Raw genomic sequence first — 24,545 nt, 5'->3', positions numbered from 1 at the left:
ATTTTTTGAAGATATTTTGTCTTAATGATTCCACTTCTTTTTCTTTATATGTAATAAATATTGTCAGTAGTTCTACTTAGACCATGTCTGAGGAAAAGAGATGACATCAAATGAAATTGTGCAATCCAATCTTATATGTTGTATTAACTAAAATTTCTTAATTGTGAAAAATCAATGATGAAAAATTAAAATAAAAATTTTGTGCCTACTGATTCTTCAACAATATTCATACTAGTTTCTTACTTCTGTCTTAAAGCTGTATGGAGAAAAGAGAACCACATGGTTCCACTAGGTGAACGATCCAGCATCTCTCATACATTTTCAAATGGAGCAGTAGCTGACAAGCAGTGAGAAGGTTGCACAGTGGTTTTCAGTCTTCATAATTAATGCAGTGGTAGCTTACTGACTGACCCTAAATGTAGGGGTTAAGGATAATTATTAGATTTTTTAATGTACAGATAGTGTAAATTCTTCAGAGTGCTGGGTTATTAACTGTGCAGTTTAAAATTGTCTCCTTTTACAAGAAGGATGCAGTGACACATGCAACTGCTTTTCTAAGAAGTGTGGAATTACTTTTTAATCTAAAGACTGAGGATTTCTATTAGATTATTTAACCAAAAATCACAACGTAAAGTCTATGAAAATTAGGTAGAAATGACTAACTGATGTGCAACACTAGGAAACACAGAGCTCATACAGAATGAAATAAAGTAATTTTTTGCTCAGTTTTTATAATGATAACATCATTTTGCTGTTGATACTTTTTTTTCCCCCTTTTTGCATTTTGAATTCCTAATTTTCTTGCTGTTCTACATATAAGTATTTTGGTAATTGCAGTGTTTTTATATTCAGGGCTTTGTCATTAACATTATAATATTTTACAATAATTATAAAACAATTTTTTTTTCTAACTAGGAGGAAGCATTGCATGCATTTATTCAGCCAGAGATCCTGGATGGCCCAAATCAATATTTTTGTGAACGTTGTAAGAAGAAGTGTGATGCACGAAAGGTAGATGCCATTTAGAAATTAATACTTAATTATCTGAGATAATATTCAATATTCAATAGATTCCCCCCACTTTTTTTTTTAGGGTCTTCGGTTTTTGCATTTCCCTTATCTGCTGACCTTACAACTGAAAAGGTTTGATTTTGATTATACAACCATGCACAGGATTAAATTGAATGATCGGATGACATTTCCCGAGGAACTAGACATGAGTACATTTATTGATGTTGAAGATGAGGTAAATACTTATAAATTATACTTCAGATATTCTTCTTTGATCAGAGTAACTTATGATATTCTTTGAAAAGACAAAAAGGATATTAAATTCTGGAATTATTTCTTTAATTTGAGTGATAATCTTATGTTTCATAACTTTGTTAGTTATTGAAACGTACCAGTCTAGAGATGGGCTGCACTTGTGTTCCTGGCACATGATAAACACAGAACAGATATATTGAATGAACGAGCAAACTGGGTAGTATGGCCATAATTTCTTGTTTTGTCTTAGTGTCTTTTTCAAGCATTAAGGTTGCTGGGTTATTCTCCCTTAAGGTTTACCAGCTCTTAAATTGTCTAGGTTAGAAAGCTAGGTAATAAAGATATTTTTCTGTGTTTCTTTTTTAATTAAAACTTTTAAAATAAAAAATTTAAAACTATTTAAATATAGTTTGAGAATGGAACTTTGAGGGCACACATAAAGCTCATTAATTTCTTCCACTCATTGACCTCCCCCAATTCTCTGGTTCCTCTATCCTTATCCAGTAAAAGATTCATAATGTCCCACTCTGTTCTCTTGGAAACTCTTCTGATTTAATTATTGGCAATATTTACAATCACTTAACATAGTTGTTACAGAGTGATAAATCTTTCTTATTCTCAAAACTGCCATGAAGTATTTTTTTCTGATTGGAATTCATCACAATAGTTAAAAATGCCTTTTCCGAGAGGCTTAAAAATAATTTTAAACATTCTCAAGTTTTATTTATGCTCTTAAGTACTAAGTGGCAAATGTTTTCTGAGCCTTACTTTCCTTGTCTGTAAAGTAAGGATGATAATTGCTTTTCATAGCTTTCATAAGATGAGATTGCCTTAGATAAAGTAAATGTTCATTGAATGGTACCTGTGACCAGGTAACATTCTCTGAAAGGTTTAATTTGAAATAATATCTCAAACACTTGTGCTTAAGCTAGGAAGTCTGTCCAAAGTATACCAGACTTTCAAAGGAGATTCCTACTCAGAGATGAGTATTAGATGGGTCTTCTGTATATTCCTAATGTATTTCTTGTAAAGGGAAGTCTTTTCCAAGGGAAGAAAAGTGAGATACAAAGTTTGACCAGAACTTTTAGGAAGTTCTAGGTCCATTTCGTGGAAGAAGAGAAGATGTTCTGGCTTAGTTAAAAGGAGTTTCAGGGATGATCTCTTTGGACTTTGTGTAGAATTCTCAAGTTGCTTTTCACCTCCATTTTTCCTTGAACCATACTTTCTTGAGGGATGAAGACTATGTGTTAGGTGCAGTTCTTACAGCAAAGTTCTTGGCAAGAAGTTGGTACTTACGACATATTGCTTGGTTAATTCAAGAACTTCTAGGCAATGCCTTAAACATATCAAGTGCCTACATCTTAGAGGAGAATTTTCAAACTATGTATTTAAAATATTAAAAGAGGGGCTTCCCTGGTGGCGCAGTGGTTAAGAATCTGCCTGCCAATGCAGGGGACATAGGTTCAAGCCCTGATCCGGGAAGATTGATCCCACATGCCACGGAGCAACTAAGCCTGTGCGCCACTACTACTGAGCCCACGTGCCACAACTACTGAAGCCCACAGGCCTAGAGCCCATGCTCTGCAACAAGAGAGAAGCCTGCGCACCTCAACGAAAAGTAGCCCCCGCTCGCCGCAACTAGAGAAAGCCTGCACGCAGCAATGAAGACCCAACACAGCCAAAAATAAATAAAATAAATAAATTTTAAAAATAAAATAAAATATTAAAGGAAAAGGGAGGAAAGAGTTGTTTGAGGATTTCTAGGAAGAATTCTTTAAATTAAATTTGTCTGAAAGAGATTTAAAAATCATAAAAGCATGGAAAAGTATTATTTACTGTTGTTACATTTCCACCTCCTTAACTGGAGTATAAAGTTCTTGAGGATAGATACAGTGTCTTGTTTTTCTTTCTGTCTGTAATACCTAGCATAGTGATAAACTGAATTGAACTTTTTGTTCAAGAACGGAGATGATATTCTTTTATTTATTTATTTATTTATTTATTTATTTATGGCTGTGTTGGGTCTTCGTTTCTGTGCGAGGGCTTTCTCTAGTTGCGGCAAGCAGGGGCCACTCTTCATCGCGGTGCGCGGGCCTTCTCACTATCGCGGCCTCTCTTGCTGTGGAGCACAGGCTCCAGACACGCAGGCTCAGCAATCGTGGCTCATGGGCCTAGTCGCTTCGCGGCATGTGGGATCCTCCCAGACCAGGGCTCGAACCCATGTCCCCTGCATTGGCAGGCAGACTCTCTACCACTGCGCCACCAGGGAAGCCCGGAGATGATATTCTTTTGGGATTTGAAAACAACAGAAGCTCGTTTTGGAGCTTAAGTTCTCTGCTTTTATGGTTTTTGATGAAAGAAATGGTAATTTCATATTGTTACTTTGCAGCTGTAAACATAAATGGGGTTTAATACAATTCTGAATCACTAATTTGTTGTATTAGAATTTTAAGGTTGTTAATAGAAATGCTTTTAAAATACACTTTTGTTTAACTTTATTTAAGGTCTCACTTTTTAAGAGAAAATAAATTTGCTTAAAGTAGAATAAGTATTTTTATTAACAATAGCATCGTAAATTATGTGGGAAAAGCAGCATATAGATTGAAAGGTTTATATTTTCCCTTAATTTAGCTTATAATTGTAAGATAATTATGTTTTATTAAGAAATCTCCTCAGACTGAAAGTTGCACTGACAGTGGAGCAGAAAATGAAGGCAGTTGTCACAGTGATCAAATGAGTAATGATTTCTCCAATGATGATGGTGTTGATGAAGGGATCTGCCTTGAAAGCAATAGTGGAACTGAAAAGATTCCAAAACCTGGGCTTGAAAAGGTACTTTTTGTAGTTTGTGGTTTTTAGTTGAAAGAGAGAGTAAGGTAATCTCTGAGCTGCTATATAATTCTCTTTAAAAGAAGTTTAATTGCTACTATTTTTATGCATATATGTGGTCATAATTAAACTTTAGAAAAAACTACTCACAGGTGGGAGCATTAATTTCTGAGAGGCTGAACTGTACCTCTGAAGCAAGCTTGAGTGGTGGTGTGGAAAGGGTGCCTAGTAGTGAGGAAACACTTCATTTTGCCTTTAAAGTAGCAGCAAGCCTCTAATATCAGAGTTTTCTCATATAGCAGAATGAAAGCATTAGACTAGATCTGTTAATTTAAAAAATTATGGCTATGGGACCCTTTCTGAAACAATAAGAGAACTAATCTTTTTTAGGTAGGGGACCCCTCAGTTTTCCTCCCCTCCCCTATGACAGCCCTTAAGGGACTTCAAAAAATGATACAATTCCATGGATTATCATTTGGAAACTACAAGACTGGATAGAATTTTTTTGTTACTAGGTCAGTGATTTTTAAGATTTTATCAAACCATTTCTTTCACATTTGTATAATTTGCTTTATTGAGGGGAGAATTACAGATCAAATGTCTTGAGCATGGTGTGAATAATTAATCACCAGTGTGAAGACTGATCACTAGCTCAAGTCTTACAGAGTCGTATTAAATATAGGGTTTTTTTTAGGCAGTATTTAAGAATGGAGTTTCACTTGCATAAATCTGTTTTTAGATCAAGACCATTATTCTCACCACCATTACCACTACCCTTTACCTTTTAAAATTATCTGTTTCTTGCAGGGCAGACACATGAGGTGTGGATTGCTATGTGATGAATAATGTAGTGGATACATTATAACTTAGTGTAAAGAACATTGCCTTCAAACAAGAGTTGGAAAACTGTGGCCCAAGACCTAAATCCAACCCCCAACCTGTTTTTCTACATAGACAATTATGTCTATCTTTTTTTTTGTTTTCCTTATCTTATTCCAGTGGATAGGATTTCCCATACAATGTTGAATAGGAGTGGTGAGAGAGGACGCTCTTGCCTTATTCCCAATCTCAGGAGGAAAGTATTCGGTCTCTTGCCATTAAGTATGGTATTGGGTCTAGGTTTTTTATAGATGTTCTTTATCAATTTGAGGAGGTTCCTCTCTTCCTAGTTTGTTGAGAGTCTTTATCATGAATGGATTTGGATTTTGTCAAATGTTGTTTCTGGGTTCAGTTGGTAAGATCATGTAACTTTTCTTCTTTAGCCTGGTTTACATAGGTTGATTTTTCTAATGTTGAACCAGCTTTGCATACCTGAGAGATATCAAATCAATAGATCACTGTATCACAGATATTACATAAATACATTAGAAGATGTTCAAAATAATTATATACCTTAGCTCTTTTTATAAAGGAAGTGGAATCTTATTTGGATTTTAAAAAATGTTATTTGGGATTTATTGATTTTGATGTGCATATCAGAATGGTCTCGTGTTTAACACCTCCTAAAATTTCAGACTATTATTTTCTTTTTACATAAATATATAAATTTGTATTTCAGTTATGCATTGTTCTAGAGGTTATAGCATAATTAAGATGTGAAGGAATACACTGAATGAAACTTGTGGTATATAAAATTATGTGGTGAATTACCATTTTAATGATCTTAGAGAAAAGTTGACTTGCCATAAATACATAGGACAACTAACATGTTACTTCGCTGTGTTTTAGTAGAGAATAGGAAATATACAAATTAGGGTTTTGTGTTTTTCCTCTGTGCTGAGTTACTTTTATTCTTTTCTTTAGAATTCTTTGATCTATGAGCTCTTCTCGGTTATGGTTCATTCAGGGAGTGCTGCTGGTGGTCATTACTATGCTTGTATAAAGTCATTCAATGATGAGCAGTGGTACAGCTTCAATGATCAACATGTCAGCAGGGTAAGGAGGGATTTTTTAAGATTATTATTCTGAAAGACAGGAGTAGGGATGTTTCTTATCAACAGCAGGGTTTATTAAAAATGTGAGACTCAGTCTGTCCAGTGAAGCATACCAAATCATTAACACATACCAGATGTCATTCTTTTGTTTTTGTTTTCAGTAAATTTCCTTTGTTTCTTTGTTTTGTTTTATTTTGGGCTTGCTGAGTGTTTGCAGAGCTAGACTCCCAGTTTTCTTCTTGCCTTGAGCCTTCACACCAGCTATCTTATTTAAGAGCACTAGAAAAGATTGGCCTTTAGTAGCCACTGATTATGATTACATTTTGTGAACTGGTATCTGTGTGGTCCATTTAACTCTGAGGTTAAAACTTGGGTTACATATTGACATAAAGGTAATGGTGTTATAGATCTTACCAAAAAAGTAAGTAATGTAACAACTTTTTAGATAACACAAGAGGACATTAAGAAAACACATGGTGGATCTTCAGGAAGCAGAGGATATTACTCCAGTGCTTTTGCAAGGTAAATAACTTCCTAATTTTTACTGTTTATAAATTAGAATTAATTACAGCTTTTCAACATTTTTTTATCACTAAAAGGATTTAACCCAAGGGTCAACAAACTATAACCTATGGGCCAAATTCAGCCTGCCTTCAATTTTTGGAAATAAAGTTTTATTGGAACACCATCATACTCATTTGTTTAAATATTGTATGTTGATCTTTTCCCACACAACAGCAGAGTTAAGTAATTTTAGCACACACAGAATAGCTCACAAAGCCTATGGCTTTTACTATCTGGCCCTTTTCCAGAAAAAATTTGCTGACTCCTGACTTACCTGCAGTACTCATTCTAGGACAAAGGTTTTTTGAAGATTTTACTACGTTACCAAGAAAAGATACGGGATTTTCTCATACATATGTCAGTAAAAGCAAAGTAGTCTCCTTTTTTTTCAAGAATGTTTAAATCTGAACCTGTACAAGAACAGCTACATGATTTTCTAATTGTTTGAAACAACAAAATACTACTATTTAAAATAAATATTTGATGCTAGGAAATGCAATCTTTACAATCTACTTTTTGTCCCTATTAATCTTTTTTATATTTTACTAGCTCCACAAATGCATATATGCTGATATATAGACTGAAGGACCCAGCAAGAAATGCAAGTATGTTGACATATAGTTACTTGATTTTAGTCTGTGTTATAAACCAGTTTTTTTGCAAGTTTTATAAACCCAAATAACTACTTTTAAATGATAGGACAATTAAATTTTTTTATGTGTGGAAGAATTAATTATAAAGACTGTTATGAGATAATACCAACTGGTAAAAGCACTTGGAAAAAAGTTGAACTGTTTTTTAATACACTAAGAGACAAAACTTACTCTGTATTGTGTACGTTGGATATTTATTTGCAGTAAGATTGTATTATATGTAGTTTGGTGCAGTGATGATAGTCTCCAGATCTGTGTAGCAGGCATAACTCACCATCTGCATGTCCCAGAACAAGTTATTTAACTTTTCTAAGACTTACTTTCCACACATGTAAAATGGGAATAATTATCGTATTTTATAGGATTATTATAAAAAATTAAATGAGATAAAATTTTAAGCATTTAGTATCGTACTAGAGTTAAACATCTTTGCTTATTTGCTTAAAAAGCAAGTAAAGTTTTATGAGTCGAGTATGCATCCTTTATTAGATTTTAATTTTATTAAGAATCCTAAAAATAATCCTGTATACAAAGCGTGTGGATTTGCCTTTCTTTTTTCCTTTCGTAACTGCTACTTTAAAAAATTACAGTTCCTGTGTTTTCTTGCTAACTCTGATCGTGACAGAGACAGTATTTGCACATAGGTGTGTAAAGTGTGTGTGTGTGTGTACATACGATATATACACAGGTGATGTGTTTGCTCATATTCTTTTCACAATTAATATAATCATTGTCTTTGATTTCCATATATTTCCTTTGTTTAGAAACTACTATACTATGAGTAAATCTATGTAAAGCAGTCAAATGTTTTTGTTTACATTTTCGTAAACTCTCATCAGACTGTGAATTCAGTTGGTGCAAGGCTTAGGACTTATTTATCTTTTCACCAATGATATAATCCAGGGTCTGTCATATAGAGGCTGTTCAATAATTTACTGTGTAATTATAGGAAAGAAAAAAGGAAATTATAATAAGTCATTTCAGAACAGAGATTTCAGAGTAGAAGTATTCATTCTTACTTTACACATAATGAAACTATACCCTAAAGAGTAATTTGTCCAAGGTCATAGCTACCTGGAGGCAGAGCCAGGTTTATAGTTTGTGTATCCTCTGTGGCACCCAGCATTCCAGATATTTCATGTAGTGCAGTAACTCAGCTTTCTTTTATCCGTTCCCCGTTTTATCTTTATCCTCTAGTTTTGTGATGAAGCACCAGGGGGCACTGTATATATGATATGGAATATTTTTAAAATTAGAGCTCATTTCTGTGAACAGTGGATTTTTACCTTCCACAGAGGCATGATTTTTTTAAATGTAAATTGTTCTCCCTGTTTAATGCCTAACAATCATTGGCTTTATTAAGCAGTGTTATAGTCTCATACTGTCACTTCGAATACTTTGAGTTACATATGAAGTTCTTTGATTAGAAGGCAGCTAAAAGACTACTTTGAGAACAAAGGAAAGAGAATCATATTAGTGAATAATAATAAACAAATACCATTTGTAGTAGTAGAGCATCAACAGTATTTATTACATTTCCTTATATCCCAGGTAATAACTCTATGTGGTAAGGTGCTGTTAATAAGCTGAAGAAACCAAGGTCTGGAGAAGTAAACTTGCCCAGGGTTACACAATTTGATGGTGATAGCACTATTTGAAATCAGAAGTGCTTTTATTTTCAAGTTTAAGGGAAGCTTTTTCATTCTAAAAATCTTAATTTACATACCAGAGTTGTCTGGAGCCAAGAGGTATACAGATAAAGATATGGCTTTTTTGAGACCTAACCATGTGTCATTATCAACTACCTCTTCACCCTTGCCTGGAAGAAGCTCATGTTGCAAGTTGAAAGATTGATGTAATTGAGATATATTTTGATAACAGCTATAGTAGAAGTGTATACTCTGGGAACATAGTAGAACAAAATTAAATAAAGAAAGCTCAATCTCAGTGGCACTGTTTTACCCTGTTTTTACTATTAATAGAATTTCTAGAAGTAGATGAATATCCAGAACATATTAAAAATTTGGTGCAGAGAGAGAGAGAATTGGAAGAACAAGAAAAGAGGCAACGAGAAATTGAGCGCAATACATGCAAGGTTAGATTTCCTAATTTTACTTTTAATTAAAAAGTGCTATTGAACTTTGCTTAACTGCAGTTCTCATCACTGACTCATTGGGTTGATTCTGTAGATAGTTATGCCATCATGATCATTAAACAGTATAACCAACTATATTACTGAGGTAAAGTGATTTCATTTTATGCATAAAAAACCAGTAGCATGGGCTTCCCTGGTGGTGCAGTGGTTGGGGGTCTGCCTGCCAATGCAGGGGACGCGGGTTTGATCCCTGGTCCCGGGGGATCCCACATGCTGCGGAGCAGCTGGGCCCGTGCACCACGGCTGCTGGGCCTGTGCTCTGGAGCCGGTGAGCCACAACTGCTGAGCCCGTGTGCCACAGCTGCTGGGGCCCGCGTGCCTAGGGCCCGTGCTCTGCAGCGGGAGAGACCACTGCAGTGAGAAGCCCACATTCAGCAGTGAAGACCCAATGCAGCCAAAAATAAATGAATAAATTTATTTAAAAAAAAACAAAAGCCAGTAACATAGTGATAATGCTCAGTGTTGGTGAGGTTACAGTGAGATGAACATTGTAACATTCTGCTACAAGTATAAACTGATAAAACCTTTCTGCCTAGAATTTGAGTAGGATTTATCAAGAGCCTTAAGCAAATTCATATTCTTTTATATAATTATCTCAAGAAAATATTACCTAATGAGATAATGACAGATGCGGTAAAAATTTTGACCACAAAGACATTCTCCACAGTATTTTCCAAATTAGGGAAAAATTGGAAACAACTTGAATATATATCAGTAGGAGAGTGATTACATAAATTGTGATACATGCTTATAAAGAAACGTACAGTTGTTAAAATTAATGATTTTGAATTTTTTTATAACATGAGACAGTATCAATTATTAAGTGAGATAAATAGACAGGGAGAATGATCCCAATATGTTTTTTTTTAATTATAATATTTTGACTATTAGGAAAAAATACTGTCTACAAACGAAGTAAGTTTGATTTATGACCTGTTGAGTTAATGATGATATTTTACATTTACATTTTCTAGATAAAATTATTCTGTTTGCATCCTGTGAAACAAGTGATGATGGAAAATAAATTGGAGGTTCATAAGGATAAGACATTAAAGGAAGCAGTAGAAATGGCTTATAAGGTATGTTTAATTGCACTGTTGGCATTTAATTATTGATATTTTACATAACAGTATTAACATTTTCCCAAGTTTTTATTATAGTCAGTAGTAATATAAGCACTTGCAGTAGCTTTGATAGCCCACCTAAATCCTATGTCTCTTAAAGAGTATAGTTTACACCTCTTCTCTGGAATGTGGTCCATTGCTTTTGAGAACTTTCTCACTCCGAAAGCCAGTTAAAGCTTTCTAAAACTCAGAAATAGAATTAGAAACAAAAATATTTATTTATTCTTTATATTCATTTAGCAGATATTTATTGAGTGTCTACTATATGATGCATTAGAGAACTTGAGTGAACAAGACCACATGAGGTGTTAGAGGTACCAGAGTGAGCAAAACAGGCTCACTGCCTTCTTGGAGTTTACAATCCCACTGGGGAAAAAAACAGACAAAAAATATTTAAACACCACAGTTTGCAAATATCTTATTAGATGCTATAAAGTAATTCAGTAGTATATTAAGGTTATTTAATCTGAGACTTAAACCGTGAGGAGACAGCTGTGCAAGAAGTTGGGGAAGAGTATTTTAAGTAGAGGTAACAGCATGTGTAAAAACTGAGGTGAGGAAGTACATGATCAAGAAGCTGAAAAAAGGAGCATTGTGTTTAGATCATCTTGAATGAGAATAGAGTCACATAAAATGAAATTAAAGGCTGTGTAAGAATAGAAGTTTGCATTTGATTCTAAGAATAATGCAAATTTCTAAGTGGGTTTTGAAAGGCAAATAGAAAAAGAAGCATTCTTTAACCAGATTATTCTAAATGTCATCTGTTATACTTGACAAAATTTTTTGCCCTTTCCATGTAAACATTAACATCATTTGACTAAAGTTAAACAGTCATTACCTAGAGAAAAAATTGCATACTACATCATTTCATTTATAATTATATGTAGAACCAATGAAAGAAGTAAAAATAACTCACAAGATAGCCGGCATTGTTTCTCAAAGTGTGATCCAGCACAACCTGCACCAGAATCACATTCCTATTAAAAAACTAATTCCTGCAAATGAATCTGAACTTATGTTTTGGCACCTGGGATTATGCATTTTAAACAGGTACCTCAAGTGGTTTTTAGACACACACAGTTTGAGAACTTGTATTGCATACCTGGTCTTTCATAGCACTTTATCAGTATTGAAAATTTACATTTGTGTGACTATTTTAATTAATTAATGTCCCTCACTAAACTGTAAGCACTTACAAGGGTGAAGAGTGTTCTGGTTTTGTTCACAGTTGCATTTCCACTACTTTTGCCTGGTAAACAGGAGAGTCAAAATTGGATGGGTATGTGAATGAATAAATGAATGAACAAATAATAAAATGGATGAATGGCTCTGGGTTCACCTGATGAAAGTAAAAATCCTTTAAACATATTGGTGGACTGCAAGCAAAACAATAGTGAAACCAAATTAAACTAAAATGGAGAAAATGTCTTAACTAAACAGTTTTACACAGTAAGGTCAATCAGTGATAGCACTAAGGGTAGTTTATATTCCATCAGTTTTTAATGTAGGAAGAAAAAATCTTGTCTTAAAAAATAGAAAGTTTAAGTTCACAAATGTAAGGAGTGAAATAGAAAAGAGAAATAAATCGATCTTATGTAAGAAAAATAAAGCTCCATTTGTGGGAAGTGAGGGATGGAGGAGTAGAGGGCAATGCGGACATACCAAGGCTTACAGTAACGCTTTCTTTAAAGTTGTAATCACAAACCTCAGATGAGTATTGAATACTTCTAAGCAATCCTACTATGTTTCTCCAGGAGGTTCAGCTCCCACTTAAAGTGATGTTGCATCCAGGGTATGCCATCTACTAGTGACTTGTACTAGAGGGAAAATTTTTGATAGAAATTCCTGTGCCCAATTTGTTGGTGTTCCGGAGGCTAAGATTGAAGGGGATGGTTCAGAGAGGAGTCGGGTAGCACTTGGGAGACATAGAAGCTATGGCCTCTGTGGTGGCTCTACAAGGCATGCTGTCCTCCTGTGCTAAGGAAGATCGTTACTAGATACATTAATTACCAGTTTTTCTCCAAATTGGATTAAGATAACAAAAGATGCATGTTCTGGTTGGTTGTTTTCCCCTTATGTTTCCAGCTTAGTGGTTATAAAGCAATAGCTTACAGTGCATTAATTTTGAGTACATCTAAAGTTTAGAACGTTAACTTTTGTAAAAACAAAAAAGTCTTTAAAATATGTTAGTGCATAGGTCATATAATTTGAGGGATAATGAACTATGGTTATTTTAAAATACGCTTTAAGTCGTGCCTTTGAGCTTTGATGCAGATCATAAATATATGGATTTTATTGTTTGTTAGGACCTATTGTTAGTACAGTTACACATCAGACTAAAATATCAATACTATATATATTTTTTTCTTTTTCCTCGGGTGTTATATTCTTTTAGATGATGGATTTAGAAGAGGTAATACCTATGGATTGCTGTCGTCTTGTTAAATATGATGAGTTTCATGATTATCTTGAACGATCATATGAAGGAGAAGAAGATACGCCAATGGGACTTTTACTGGGTGGAGTCAAGTCAACATACATGTTTGATCTGCTGTTGGAGACAAGAAGACCCGATCAGGTTTTCCAGTCTTACAAACCCGGAGGTAAGGAATTTCATGGTATTTTGAGTTGTAAAGGACTTAAAATTTTCCTAAGAAAGTTTTTTGTTTGTAGAAATTATTTTTAAATTTTTTACATGTTCTTAAAATGTAGAATAATTCTGACAGGTTGGGAAGTAGTCAGCAACAAACCTGGAATTAAGTTCTAGATTACTTTCCAAAAAGCTATACACAAAATTTAAGAAACAAACAACAAAACTTCTGGTTTATAATCTTCAGTGGGATTTTTCTTCTCCAGAACTAAATCATCCTCCCTCCCTACCTCTGCACCTGCCCCAGCCTCTACCTCTACCTCTCTCTTTTTATAGAGAAGACCCTGGTATATTCCCATAAAGTCTCAGAAGTAGAGTCTCTTTTTCAGGGTCTCCTTGAAGACATGGTTTCATAACTCAAATTCTGTTCTTCTGTGGATCTTATACACCTCCTTTTTATGAAGGCTCTTCTTTCCAAAGTAGATTAAGTGTGGTATTCTTTCAAGAGCTCCTTTAGTCAGACTCCGCTCTATCTGTAAAGAGTCCCTTTGGAGCATTTTCTTGCAGATTTTTTGTTTTTGTTTTTTTGCCTGCGTTGGGTCTTCGTTGCTGCGCGCAGGCTCTCTAGTTGCGGCAAGTGGGGGCCACTCTTCATTGCGGTGCGTGGGCTTCTTATTGCAGTGGCTTCCCTTGTTGCAGAGCACAGGCTCTAGGCACGCAAGCTTCAGTAGTTGTGGCACACGGGCTCAGTAGTTGTGGCTTGTGGGCTCTAGAGCGCAGGCTCAGTTGTGGCACACAGGCTTAGTTGCTCTGTGGCATGTGGGATCTTCCTGGACCAGGGATCGAACCCATGTCCCCTGCAATGGCAGGCGTATTCTTAACCTCTGCGCCACCAGGGAAGTTCCTGCAGATTATTTTTGGACTAGACTGTAAAAATTATGATAAAAATATAACATGGGTCAGCAAAAAACCCACTTTTTAAAAAGAGAATTCTAAATGTCATTGTGGATTGTAAACCTTATAAAGTAATCTCCTTTATTCATTAATAATCAAGACTTTAGCAGAATATTTATTCAGATTTAGATTAGCAACATTTGGGGGAAATGGAGTATTGACATATACTACATATAAGAGATTAAAACAGTTAAGCTGGAGAATAACTATCTACTAAATCTGGTGTTTGAAGATCATTTATTTTTCTGGTGACTAAAAGTTAAGTTATATAATGATCTGCTGAAAATAGGAGAGGAGAAGGTGGCTTTAAATTGTAACGTGGGGACTTCCCTGGTGGCACAGTGGTTAAGAATCTGCCTGCAAATGCAGGGGACACAGGTTTGATCCCTGGTGCAGGAAGACCCCACATGCCGTGGAGCAACTAAGCCCATGCGCCACAACTACTGAGCCTGCGCTCTAGAGCCCGCAAGCCACAACTACTGAGCCCGCATGCTGCAACTGCTGAAGCCCGCACGCCTAGAGCCCATACTCCGCAACAAGAGAAGCCACTGCAATGAGAAGCCCACGCACAGCAACAAAGAGTAGCCCCCTGCTCACCACAACTAGAGAAAAGCCAGCGAGCAGCAGCGAAGACCCAATGCAGCCAAAAAAAATAAATGAAATAAAATAATAAATAAATAAATTGTAACATGAAGAATTTAAGTCAGAAAACAAACATGTAATCCAAAAGGTTTTCTGTTGAAATTTCCATAGGATATAGAGAATATTATTTTGAGGAGAAGAAGTCTTTGATTATGAACAAGGTCTTGAATTGTTTAATGAAGGTTGTCAAAAGCAAGTAGGGCTGCTATGTCCCCTTTAGTATTTGTTGTGCATTCTCTAGTTATTTACGTTTATTTAGTGTTGTGGTTTTGGTCTGTATTTTGGAACTTTGGGTACATATTTTTAATATGCTTGATAAATTTGACAGTGGTGTTAATGTTTTATATGGAAACAAAGCATGTATTTTTAAAAGTCACGTTTTGACTTTTGTCATTTTTTAAAGAGAGCTATAAGAACTTTTTTATTAACTTCATTTTTTATTTCTTTATATATGTTTGTAATGTGATAAATTGTGAAAGTTTTAACATGTATAACATATACATCTACCATCTTGATAATTAGAAAAATATTTTCTTTGCCATCTATTAGAAACACATTTAGAATGCATTGCTCATGTGAAATACCTTTAAAAAAATAACCTCCAATTGGGTTTTTATGTTTTTCCAATGGGACAGAAGTGATGGTGAAGGTTCATGTTGTTGATCTAAAGGCAGAATCTGTAGCTGCTCCTATCACTGTTCGAGCTTACTTAAATCAAACAGTTACAGAGTTCAAACAGCTTATTTCAAAGGTAAGTTTTAAAATTGGTCAATGAATGTTTTTAAGTACCTGCTGTGTACAAAGCACTATGTGATAGTTACAAGATGTAGGAACCAATATTTACCTCAAGGAGCCAATATTTATAGCTAGGAGACAACTGTGGTTAGGAGAGAACGATGCTTCATATGGAAGAAACAGATTGACCTAAGTGTGGAGGTAAGGAGTGTGAAGCAAGTGCACATAGCCATGATATGTGTGCTTGGCTGGATCATTGTAAAGTACGTGCCTGGAAAACAAGTTCACTTTATCTCATGGAGGGTTTTTAAATGTAAGCTCAAAAGTTTGGGCCCTGTTTAACGTAAACAGTAGGAAGTAGGTTGGTTGGTTGGTTGTTTTTCTAAGTACAGCAGTGGTATGATGAGAGCTCTGCTATAGCGTGGTAATTCTGGCAACACTAGACTAGTGTTCCCAGTGGACTGAGGGAGGACTCAGGAACATAGATGAGGAGGTTGTTGAAATTATTCAGGTGAAGGCATTATGACCAGAAATGAGAGAAGTGGCGATTGTAAGAATGAATGTATAAATAGAATTGGTAGCACTTGTGATTGGTAAACATTGGAGCAAGGCAGGAGCACAGAAGACCTGAGGAATTTCACACTTGGGTAACCAGAAAGACAGTGATAGATGAATAGAAGTAGAAGAGAAAGGTGATGAATCAAATATTAGCCATATTATGTGAGTTAGTGGTAAATAGCATAGGCTCATTCAGAATTTTTGAACTGGAAAAATATGATGATGAAACATTCAGATTTCCTTGGACAAAAAAACTATTCCACTCCAGAGAAATGGTTATTATCCTTTCAGGGGTCTTGTACGCTATAGAACATTGAGCACACAAAGGCAAAATTAACCCCAGGTTAAGATTCCCTTGGTGTGGTGGAAATTGTTCAGAAATTGCAAGTCAAGGAACTTCCAGTTTCCATTCATTATCTCATCTGGGGTTTTTTAATGCCTGTTTTAACAGGGTTGTTGTGAACATGAACAAAACAAATAAATGTTCTTTTTGTGGGAAAAAAAATTGTAAAGTATTATATAGAAGTTAGTTTTTAATTATTTTTATGTTTAAAAAAAATGACTTCCAACAATTTGCCAAAGTAATAATTGGAGGAAACAAATCATACTGTGAAGTCATAGTTTACGATTAAATTACTCATAAAAAGACAACATTAGTGTAACTGCTCTGTATTACAGTTTAATCTAGAATATGAGCACTGAGGTAATACAAAAGAAACACATGCATTTCCTTCCCTCAAGAAGCTGATAATTTTGTTGGGGAAAAATATGTCTAAGAATAAAGACAGTCGGAAAACAGGATGCCAAGAAATATAGTGTTTAATGTATAATGAGGATGCCTAAGAATTAGTTATCATTAGCTGTAAAACAAATCATGTTTTATAAAATGTAAATTATTTTTATCTGCTCATTTCATGAGAAATTTATAAAATAACACCAAAAATTAAGGACATGGAATTTTAGAAAACTTTAAAATTTACCTACTAATTTAATCTCATTTTACACAGAAGAAAATTGATTTAGTAAAAGTATTAACAACTATTCACAGAATACAGAAGAACTCATCAAAAGTCAAGAAGTTAAACAGGTGTTGGTTTGACATCAGTTCTCAAAGTCAGTTACTCAGTTTCTTTGGAATCAAATCACCTCATTTACTTCATGAGTTTGAGAGAAATAGAACTTTTAGTGAAAGATTGTTACTTTTAAAATAGTGTCAGAGCATACATTGATAAGTGATACTCTGTTTTCCTAATTTACATCATAGTTAATGGATGGGACCAATAATTTTTCCCATAGATTCTTTAAAAATTTGTAAACCTCTACTAAGATTATTTTTCTCTTAATTTTCTTTCTGCTATTTTTAAGAAAAACTCAGCAGTGTCTCATTTTCCCATATTTCCAAATCAAGCAGAATTATTCTTGAAAGAGCACTTTTTAATTAAATTACTTTCATTATAGGCCATCTATTTACCTGCTGAAACAATGAGAATAGTGCTGGAACGCTGCTACAATGATTTGCGTCTTCTCACTGTGCCCAGTAAAACCCTGAAAGCTGAAGGGTTTTTTAGAAGTAACAAGGTATGTCTTTTATTTTTTCATGACTATTTTCTATGCTGCCATTCAGCATCTCTCTGAAATTTACTTTTTAAATTCTCACATCCTCCCAATAATTACCTTCCTTTATAGTCAGGTCAGATCTTGCTTCTTTGTCTTCTCAGTCAGTCTTGCTGGGTCTCCTCTTTGCCTTGTTCATGCGCCGCCCCACCTGGAGTGTTTCCCCCTCTTCCTACATTTTGTTTCAAGCCCCAGGTTAGTCCTGCTTCTTTGGTGGAGCCTTCATGACTAGTTCTGGTCACAATGATTATGTTCTCTGAATTTTGTTCATTCTTGAGCTTCTCCCATAAAGCAGTACTTCATGGTGAAAGTCTGAAGCATGCCTAGTGTGGAGAAAATTATTATCTTGGGTTCACCCCACATTATTCCCTTTTCCTACTCATTTATCTCTGTAAGAAAAGAGAAAGTTCATGTTGATCTCTTTGTTTTATCTCTTGATATCATTATGTGTTCCATCATTTATCATTTTTCCTATGTTTTTATTCCTAATGCCATTGGTTTACTCTGGATAAATTGTATCAAATTTTCCTCATTTGCTGTCTTTTTTATTTATCACCATTTCCAGTCTCATTCATCTTAGGGCAGTTTGGTCTTCTATCATATTTAGCCTTTTTTTTTTTTTTTTTTTTAGTATTGTTTTATTAATTCTGATGTGTAATTTTTATTCACCCCTAGTTTCTTCCAGTACTTCTGTGTGGTGTTTGTGTGTAACATTAAAATCGCTAATCCACCCTAATACTGTTTTAGGGTAAGGAGTGGGAGGGATCTAACTTTATTTTTTTCTTTAAATGGTTAGCTGATAGTCCTGATTTATAACATTTATTGAATAATAATCTTTTTATGCAAAATTCAAAATACTAATAATTGCCTGATTATGTATATGCATTTCATTTTTTAAGTTTATTGTGGAAAATTTCAAACATATGCAGAAGTGCATGGATAGTGTAATGAACCCTTATGTACTTATCACCCAGCTTCTATAATTATCAAGTCTTGTTCATGTATATTTAACTAACTACTTCCCCCAGATTATTTGAAAAACATTCCCAGCATATCATTTTGTCTATAAGCAATATGATTTTATATTTCTAAAAGATGAGAACTCTTTTTAAAAACATAACCACAATTACATTATTACACCTAAAAAATTAATAGAAATGCCTTAATATCAACCAATACCTAGTCAATATTCAAATTTCCCTGATTATCTTAAAAAAATTTTTTTTCAATAAGATTTGTTTGTTCAAATCAGGATCTAAATAAAGTCCATAATATCTCTCAAGTTTATTTTAATCTAAAGATTTCCTTAATGTTTGTTTCCTTGCAATTAATTTGCTGTAGAGTCAAGTCATTTGTCCATTAAATTTTTTATATAACCTAGATTTTGGTGTTGCATTCCCAAGATGTTTTCATACATTTTCCAATAAACAAGATATTTGTTTAGCAGTTTTATGGCTAATTACAAAGACATATGAACATAATATTTATTTTATTTAGTCTCCAAAAACAATGGGCGTGTCCTTTAGAAACATTATCATCTCAAATTTTATAATTTATTGTGCACTGTCTTATATTGATGCGATATTATTCGTATAAATGTCACCAAAATTAATGATGTAATATAACTCTTTGACTTACTGTTCAGGTGTTCGTTGAAAGTTCTGAGACTTTGGATTACCAGATGGCCTTTACAGACTCTCATTTATGGAAACTCCTGGATCGGCATGCAAATACAATCAGATTATTTGTTTTGTTACCTGAACAATCTCCAGGATCTTATTCCAAAAGGACAGCATACCAGAAAGCTGGGGGTGACTCTGGTAATGTGGATGATGACTGTGAAAGAGTCAAAGGACCTGCAGGGGGTCTAAAGTCTGTGGAAGCTATTCTAGAAGAAAGCACTGAAAAACTCAAAAGCTTGTCACTGCAACAGCAGCAGGAGGGAGATAATGGGGACAGCAGCAAAAGTACTGAGACAAGTGACTTTGAAAACATTGAATCACCTCTCAATGAGAGGGACTCTTCAGCCTCAGTGGATAATAGAGAACTTGAACAGCATATTCAGACTTCCGATCCTGAAAATTTTCAGTCTGAAGAACGATCAGATTCAGATGTGAATAATGACAGGAGTACAAGTTCAGTGGACAGTGATATCCTTAGCTCAAGTCATAGCAGTGATACTTTGTGCAATGCAGATAATGCTCAAATCCCTTTGGCTAATGGACTTGACTCTCATAGCATCACGAGTAGTAGAAGAACTAAAGCGAATGAAGGGAAAAAGGAGACATGGGATACAGCAGAAGAAGACTCCGGAACGGACAGTGAATATGATGAGAGTGGCAAGAGTAGGGGAGAAATACAGTACATGTATTTCAAAGCAGAACCCTATGCTGCAGATGAAAGTTCTGGGGAAGGACATAAATGTATGTACTTAAAAAGAAAAAGGCTCCTTGAAACACTCCTCAATTTTTTTTATCAGTTTATTTAAATTTTTAGTTAAGAATCAGCTAAGAGGTGATTTGTCCTAAGATTATCTGTAGCTTCCTGGGTTATAAGATTATCCTCTCTCCTTTGCTTTCAGTTTTGATGCAGTTATAGTAAACGGTGTCCTTAGACCTGTGCATTAGGCCTGTGATGGTAATGATGTCAGAACTTTTGTTGAGATGATTTTAAAAAAAAGGAAAGAAGGAAAAGAATTGTTTTTTTTAAAGGAAAGAAGTATGATAACAGTACTAAGTATTAAAAAAAAAAAAGAAGAATTAGTTTAAATAGTAAATAATATACCAAAAAAAGGCCAGACACTTTAGAAAATTTTATAGTCAGTACCTAGAAAAATTTTTAATTTGTGCATTCCTTCCCTTTCCTCCATCACCTAATCCAAACTGCACCCTTCCCACACCCCCTAAAAAGTACATAACTAACTGGAAAAGTCAGAGAAAGAAAAGGGCCTTCTTTTGGTTTTTTTTTTTAAGTTTCTTTGAAGGAAGCTTCAGGCAAGATATAAACTAGAAATTCTGAATTATATAATCTCAGAAGGATGGAAGAGATCTGTCAGTTTGGGCATTTAGACAAACAGCAACAACAAAAACATATCAACATTGGTGAGATTTAAAATAATAAAAGAATTAATAAAATATCAGACTAAAACCAGCCAGAGAATTAGCAGGACAAGCAGGTTCAAGATACAAAATCTTTCTTCAAGTATAAAAGGGAAATAGCTGAAAACCTAAATACTTTGCATTAGTCTGAAAGGCAAATATTAATATTACCCCTTATATTTTTATATTTTAGTTTTCAAAACACTTTTTCTCACTTGAAGCTTTTCTGAAATTAATAAAGCAAACAATGATATCCTCATTTGACTGATAAAAAACAAACTGGTAGAGGGTGAATGACTTTCCTAAAAATACATACATATCTAGTAAGTAGTGGAACCATTACTAGAGGTTAAGGCTTCTAATTGAATGCATTTGCTCCTATTACTTTTGGAAGAGAGTCCCATTCATCAATCCATTTATACACCCACACAATTATTATTTCCTGAATACATGCTAGGTGGCAGGCCATATATATTTGTTAGAAGTGAGGATGACTAAGATGCAGCCTTATGCTTCATCTTGTGGAGAGAAGGTGCACAAACAACCACTGTATTAGTTAAATGCTATGATACTTGTAGTCTCAAAATTAGATCTTTTAAAAGAAAGTGGTAGAAATCATGAAATCAGTAGTAAAAATACATAAATTTGTGTTTTTAATTAATTAGGTCCAAATAAGAATGTAATTATTTGACATCCATACCTATATCTTGCAGAAACTCAAGTGGGAAAATGTGGATTAGTGAGTTAAAATGGAGATAGAGAAGCTCTATTATAGTAATGCTTTATTTAAATTTCTATGGAGTTTTTTTCTTACAACGCTTATGAACATGTTATCGCATTTAGTTCTCAACAGCTGTGTGAAATTGATATTGTTAGACACTTTTCACTGATGAAGAAACTGGCTCAAACAAGTTAAATAATTTGCCTGAGGTCACACAGTTAGTTGGTCACACTGCTGGGATCAGATTCAGGTATTCTGATTGTAAGCCTAGTACTCATTCCTCCACCTCCTCACTGTCACCACTGTTACTTACTTACCTCACAACATAGTACAGGAAAAATAGCTAGTACCTACTCTGCTTTCGACCATTCTCAACCCTTCAAGGGCACTGCAGAAATTAAAAGTAGCTTCTCTTTGGAAAAAGGTTAGAAATTTCTTTCAAGGAGTTTGTTTTTGAAAGATGTGCTGAAAATTAGACTGTATGAAAGTTTCAACGGTAGGAAGGATTCAGTGGGAATATTTAGAATCATAGTCTAAAGGGTCCCATTTCCATCTTAGAATGCTTAGTGAAATCTTTACAAAGGAGATTGCTGGCCATTTTAACCTTTTTAGAAATCCATTGTGGGCTAATTTACTAGCATTCATTGAAATAGTAAACATGATGAAGAGAAACCATTTTCTACAAATTATTTAGGCTTTCAGAAGCCATACAGAAGGTTTGTTTGAAAAGAAAAAGTGAAAACCCTGGAAAATGCCTTTTCATGTTTAAAGAACTGGCCTAGGGAAAAGGGAGTGGGGATGATAGCCAGCAGCCAGGTGTGTCAGGAGTCTCTAGTAAGACGGCTTCGTCACAGTTCTGCAGGGATCTGAAAGTAGGTGCCTGGGAAACATGGACGATACGTAATAATGCAAGTTCTTCAGAGTGATGAAAGGGCAAGGTAGAATAGGTAAACAAAGAATTTGATATCTGAAGAGTGGTATACCATGCACCGTATAGACAACTCATTTAGATAATTACCAAACAGCACTTAACATGATGGTCTTTAAGCGATTCATTATAATCCAGGAATTGTTTCAGGGAGTATAGAACCTGTCTTTGAAAATACTGTCCCAGTGTGACCTAGTTGTAGTCTTCAAGCACTGGGGTATAAACAGGAAGGCCAAAGTAATAAAAATGGTAGTGTATTTGCACTGAAATTTCTTTGTACAGTTTTGGCTACCACCTCTTTCAAGAAATACATAAAAGACAAGAAAGAAAAAAGGAAAGCCTTTGAGGCTATTTTGAGGTTGCACTGTGAAGAGACTGAACTTTTCTGTATGAAGGGGTAGATAGGAAAAATGATATGATGGTATTCTGTAAAACTACAAAATAATTATAGCTCATCAATTAAGCTAACACTTTGTCAGTGCTATGTTAAGCATTTTACATGTATTGACCCAAAAACACATTATGAGATATAAATACTGTTATCTTCATTTTGTAATAGAGGTAATTGAAGTACAGAGAACTTAGGTCAAAGTCACAAATCTAATATGTGAGGAGGAACCAAGACTTCATTCCAGCCAGGCCATGTAACTCCAGAACACTTGGTCCTAATCACCATATAGGACTATATCAATAACCAACAAACGTTCATGTCTTCCTATGATACAACATTACTAGGAGTTATGAGAGAAACCAAAATGGCAGTGATAGCTTTTATTTGAGTAATGCCTTAGAATTTACTATATTTGTCGAACAACAATCATTGAGACTGGCATAATAATCCCATGAGAAAATGGAGGCTCAGAAAGATTGGATGACCTACCTACAGCCATTTATCAGACTGAAGTGGCAAATCTGAAATCCAGCCATAGGCTTGTCATTTCTAATCAAGAAATTTTTTCATTACATCCTTCTCTCAAGAAATTTAGTCCCTCTCTGGATAATAGAGTCTTGTTTGCCAAAAGCTAGATTTTAACATTTAGGGGCATTCCTTAAAGCTTAGAAACAGACATTTTAAACAAATTAAAAGAAATGCTGCCTCAAAAGGTATATACAGTAAATACAGTTCCTCACCCTGTCTATGTTTTCTGCTAATTCATACTTGTCACATTTTCTCTAGTGAACCAGTATTTTATAACCAGGAAAATAGTAAATAGACATTACTTGAAAAATCCATTTAGAAAAATTCATCAACCTGAGTTGGGATGACCTGAGAATGGAAATCAGGAGTGTTTTAGGGTTTTATCCTTAACCTTTCATATAGATTTCACAGAAACCTGAGGTCTGCCCTAGAGGGAGCCTTAGGGCTGCAAAGAGACCATGGGCCTGAGGCTGCATGGCAGCTCTTGCATTCTGTCCTGCTTTATTACAAGAGAAAGGTAAATGAGTGAAGTTTTTGCTCTTTACTAGAATATGAAGACCAGAGTAAATAGAAATATATTCCAGAAGTATCCTCATGAGTGGCTTATACAATAAAGGACAAAAGATTAAAATAATAAGCATTAGAAAAAAATAAAGCCCATCAAAGATAATACTATTATAATGCCAACAGAGCTTAAACTGAAGCTTGGAGGAGGTGGGAGTTTCTGATCCATTTAGATATTATTCCTGTTGCAGTCCAACCAACCACATGATAAAACAGACATCTTCATCTGCTAGTCTTGACATTTTTCTCTAGTAGAAATCCCAGAACTAGATTTACTAACAATTTTTGAGGCGATTTATATATATATATATATATATATATATATATATATATGAAACTATTCTATAAACATATTACCTCACTGAATTTACAGTGAGATACTATGAGGTAGGTACTGTTATTAGCTCCATTTTTCAAATGACAAAATGCAGGTAGGGAGACTGGTGGCTTGCTCTGTGTCTCACAGCTAGTAAGGAAGCAGAAGAGGTAGGGGTGGGACCCAGCCAGAGCCCACACTACTGCTGTGTAGATCTAGAAATGTATGTGTTTGAAGAGAATTCCTATAAGTTTGGTTTTTAATTCAGCAGCCAAAATAAATAAGCAAATAAACACTTAAATATCTCAGAACATTTAAAGCTGTCAGATTATCCCTAGCATGTGCTCAGTGTCCACGTTTTTGTCCATTCAATGTAGTATA

The 24,545-nt window shown here is 34.7% G+C and overlaps 1 protein-coding gene across 5 annotated transcripts in view; it reads left to right on the top strand.

The window, feature by feature from the left end:
• The window catches only part of USP47 (ubiquitin specific peptidase 47), a 124,091-nt gene that overhangs the window by 90,362 nt on the left and 9,184 nt on the right, over positions 1 to 24,545 (top strand). For 4 of the 5 annotated variants that reach the window (XM_007174922.3, XM_007174920.3, XM_007174924.3 and 1 more), the window contains 12 exons: positions 916 to 1,011; positions 1,094 to 1,246; positions 3,931 to 4,098; positions 5,899 to 6,030; positions 6,475 to 6,551; positions 7,143 to 7,198; positions 9,229 to 9,341; positions 10,376 to 10,480; positions 12,921 to 13,128; positions 15,347 to 15,462; positions 17,463 to 17,582; positions 19,264 to 20,041. In XM_007174922.3, the coding sequence (XP_007174984.1) occupies positions 916 to 1,011; positions 1,094 to 1,246; positions 3,931 to 4,098; positions 5,899 to 6,030; positions 6,475 to 6,551; positions 7,143 to 7,198; positions 9,229 to 9,341; positions 10,376 to 10,480; positions 12,921 to 13,128; positions 15,347 to 15,462; positions 17,463 to 17,582; positions 19,264 to 20,041 (2,122 nt within the window). The remainder of the gene's footprint in view (positions 1 to 915; positions 1,012 to 1,093; positions 1,247 to 3,930; positions 4,099 to 5,898; positions 6,031 to 6,474; positions 6,552 to 7,142; positions 7,199 to 9,228; positions 9,342 to 10,375; positions 10,481 to 12,920; positions 13,129 to 15,346; positions 15,463 to 17,462; positions 17,583 to 19,263; positions 20,042 to 24,545) is intronic. The other variant, XM_057552305.1, reaches the window with a different exon arrangement.

Source organism: Balaenoptera acutorostrata, chromosome 9 (assembly GCF_949987535.1).
Source record: "Balaenoptera acutorostrata chromosome 9, mBalAcu1.1, whole genome shotgun sequence".
In the NCBI taxonomy this organism is placed as follows: Eukaryota; Metazoa; Chordata; class Mammalia; order Artiodactyla; family Balaenopteridae; genus Balaenoptera; species Balaenoptera acutorostrata.
This window is presented reverse-complemented; position numbering and strand designations above follow the sequence as displayed.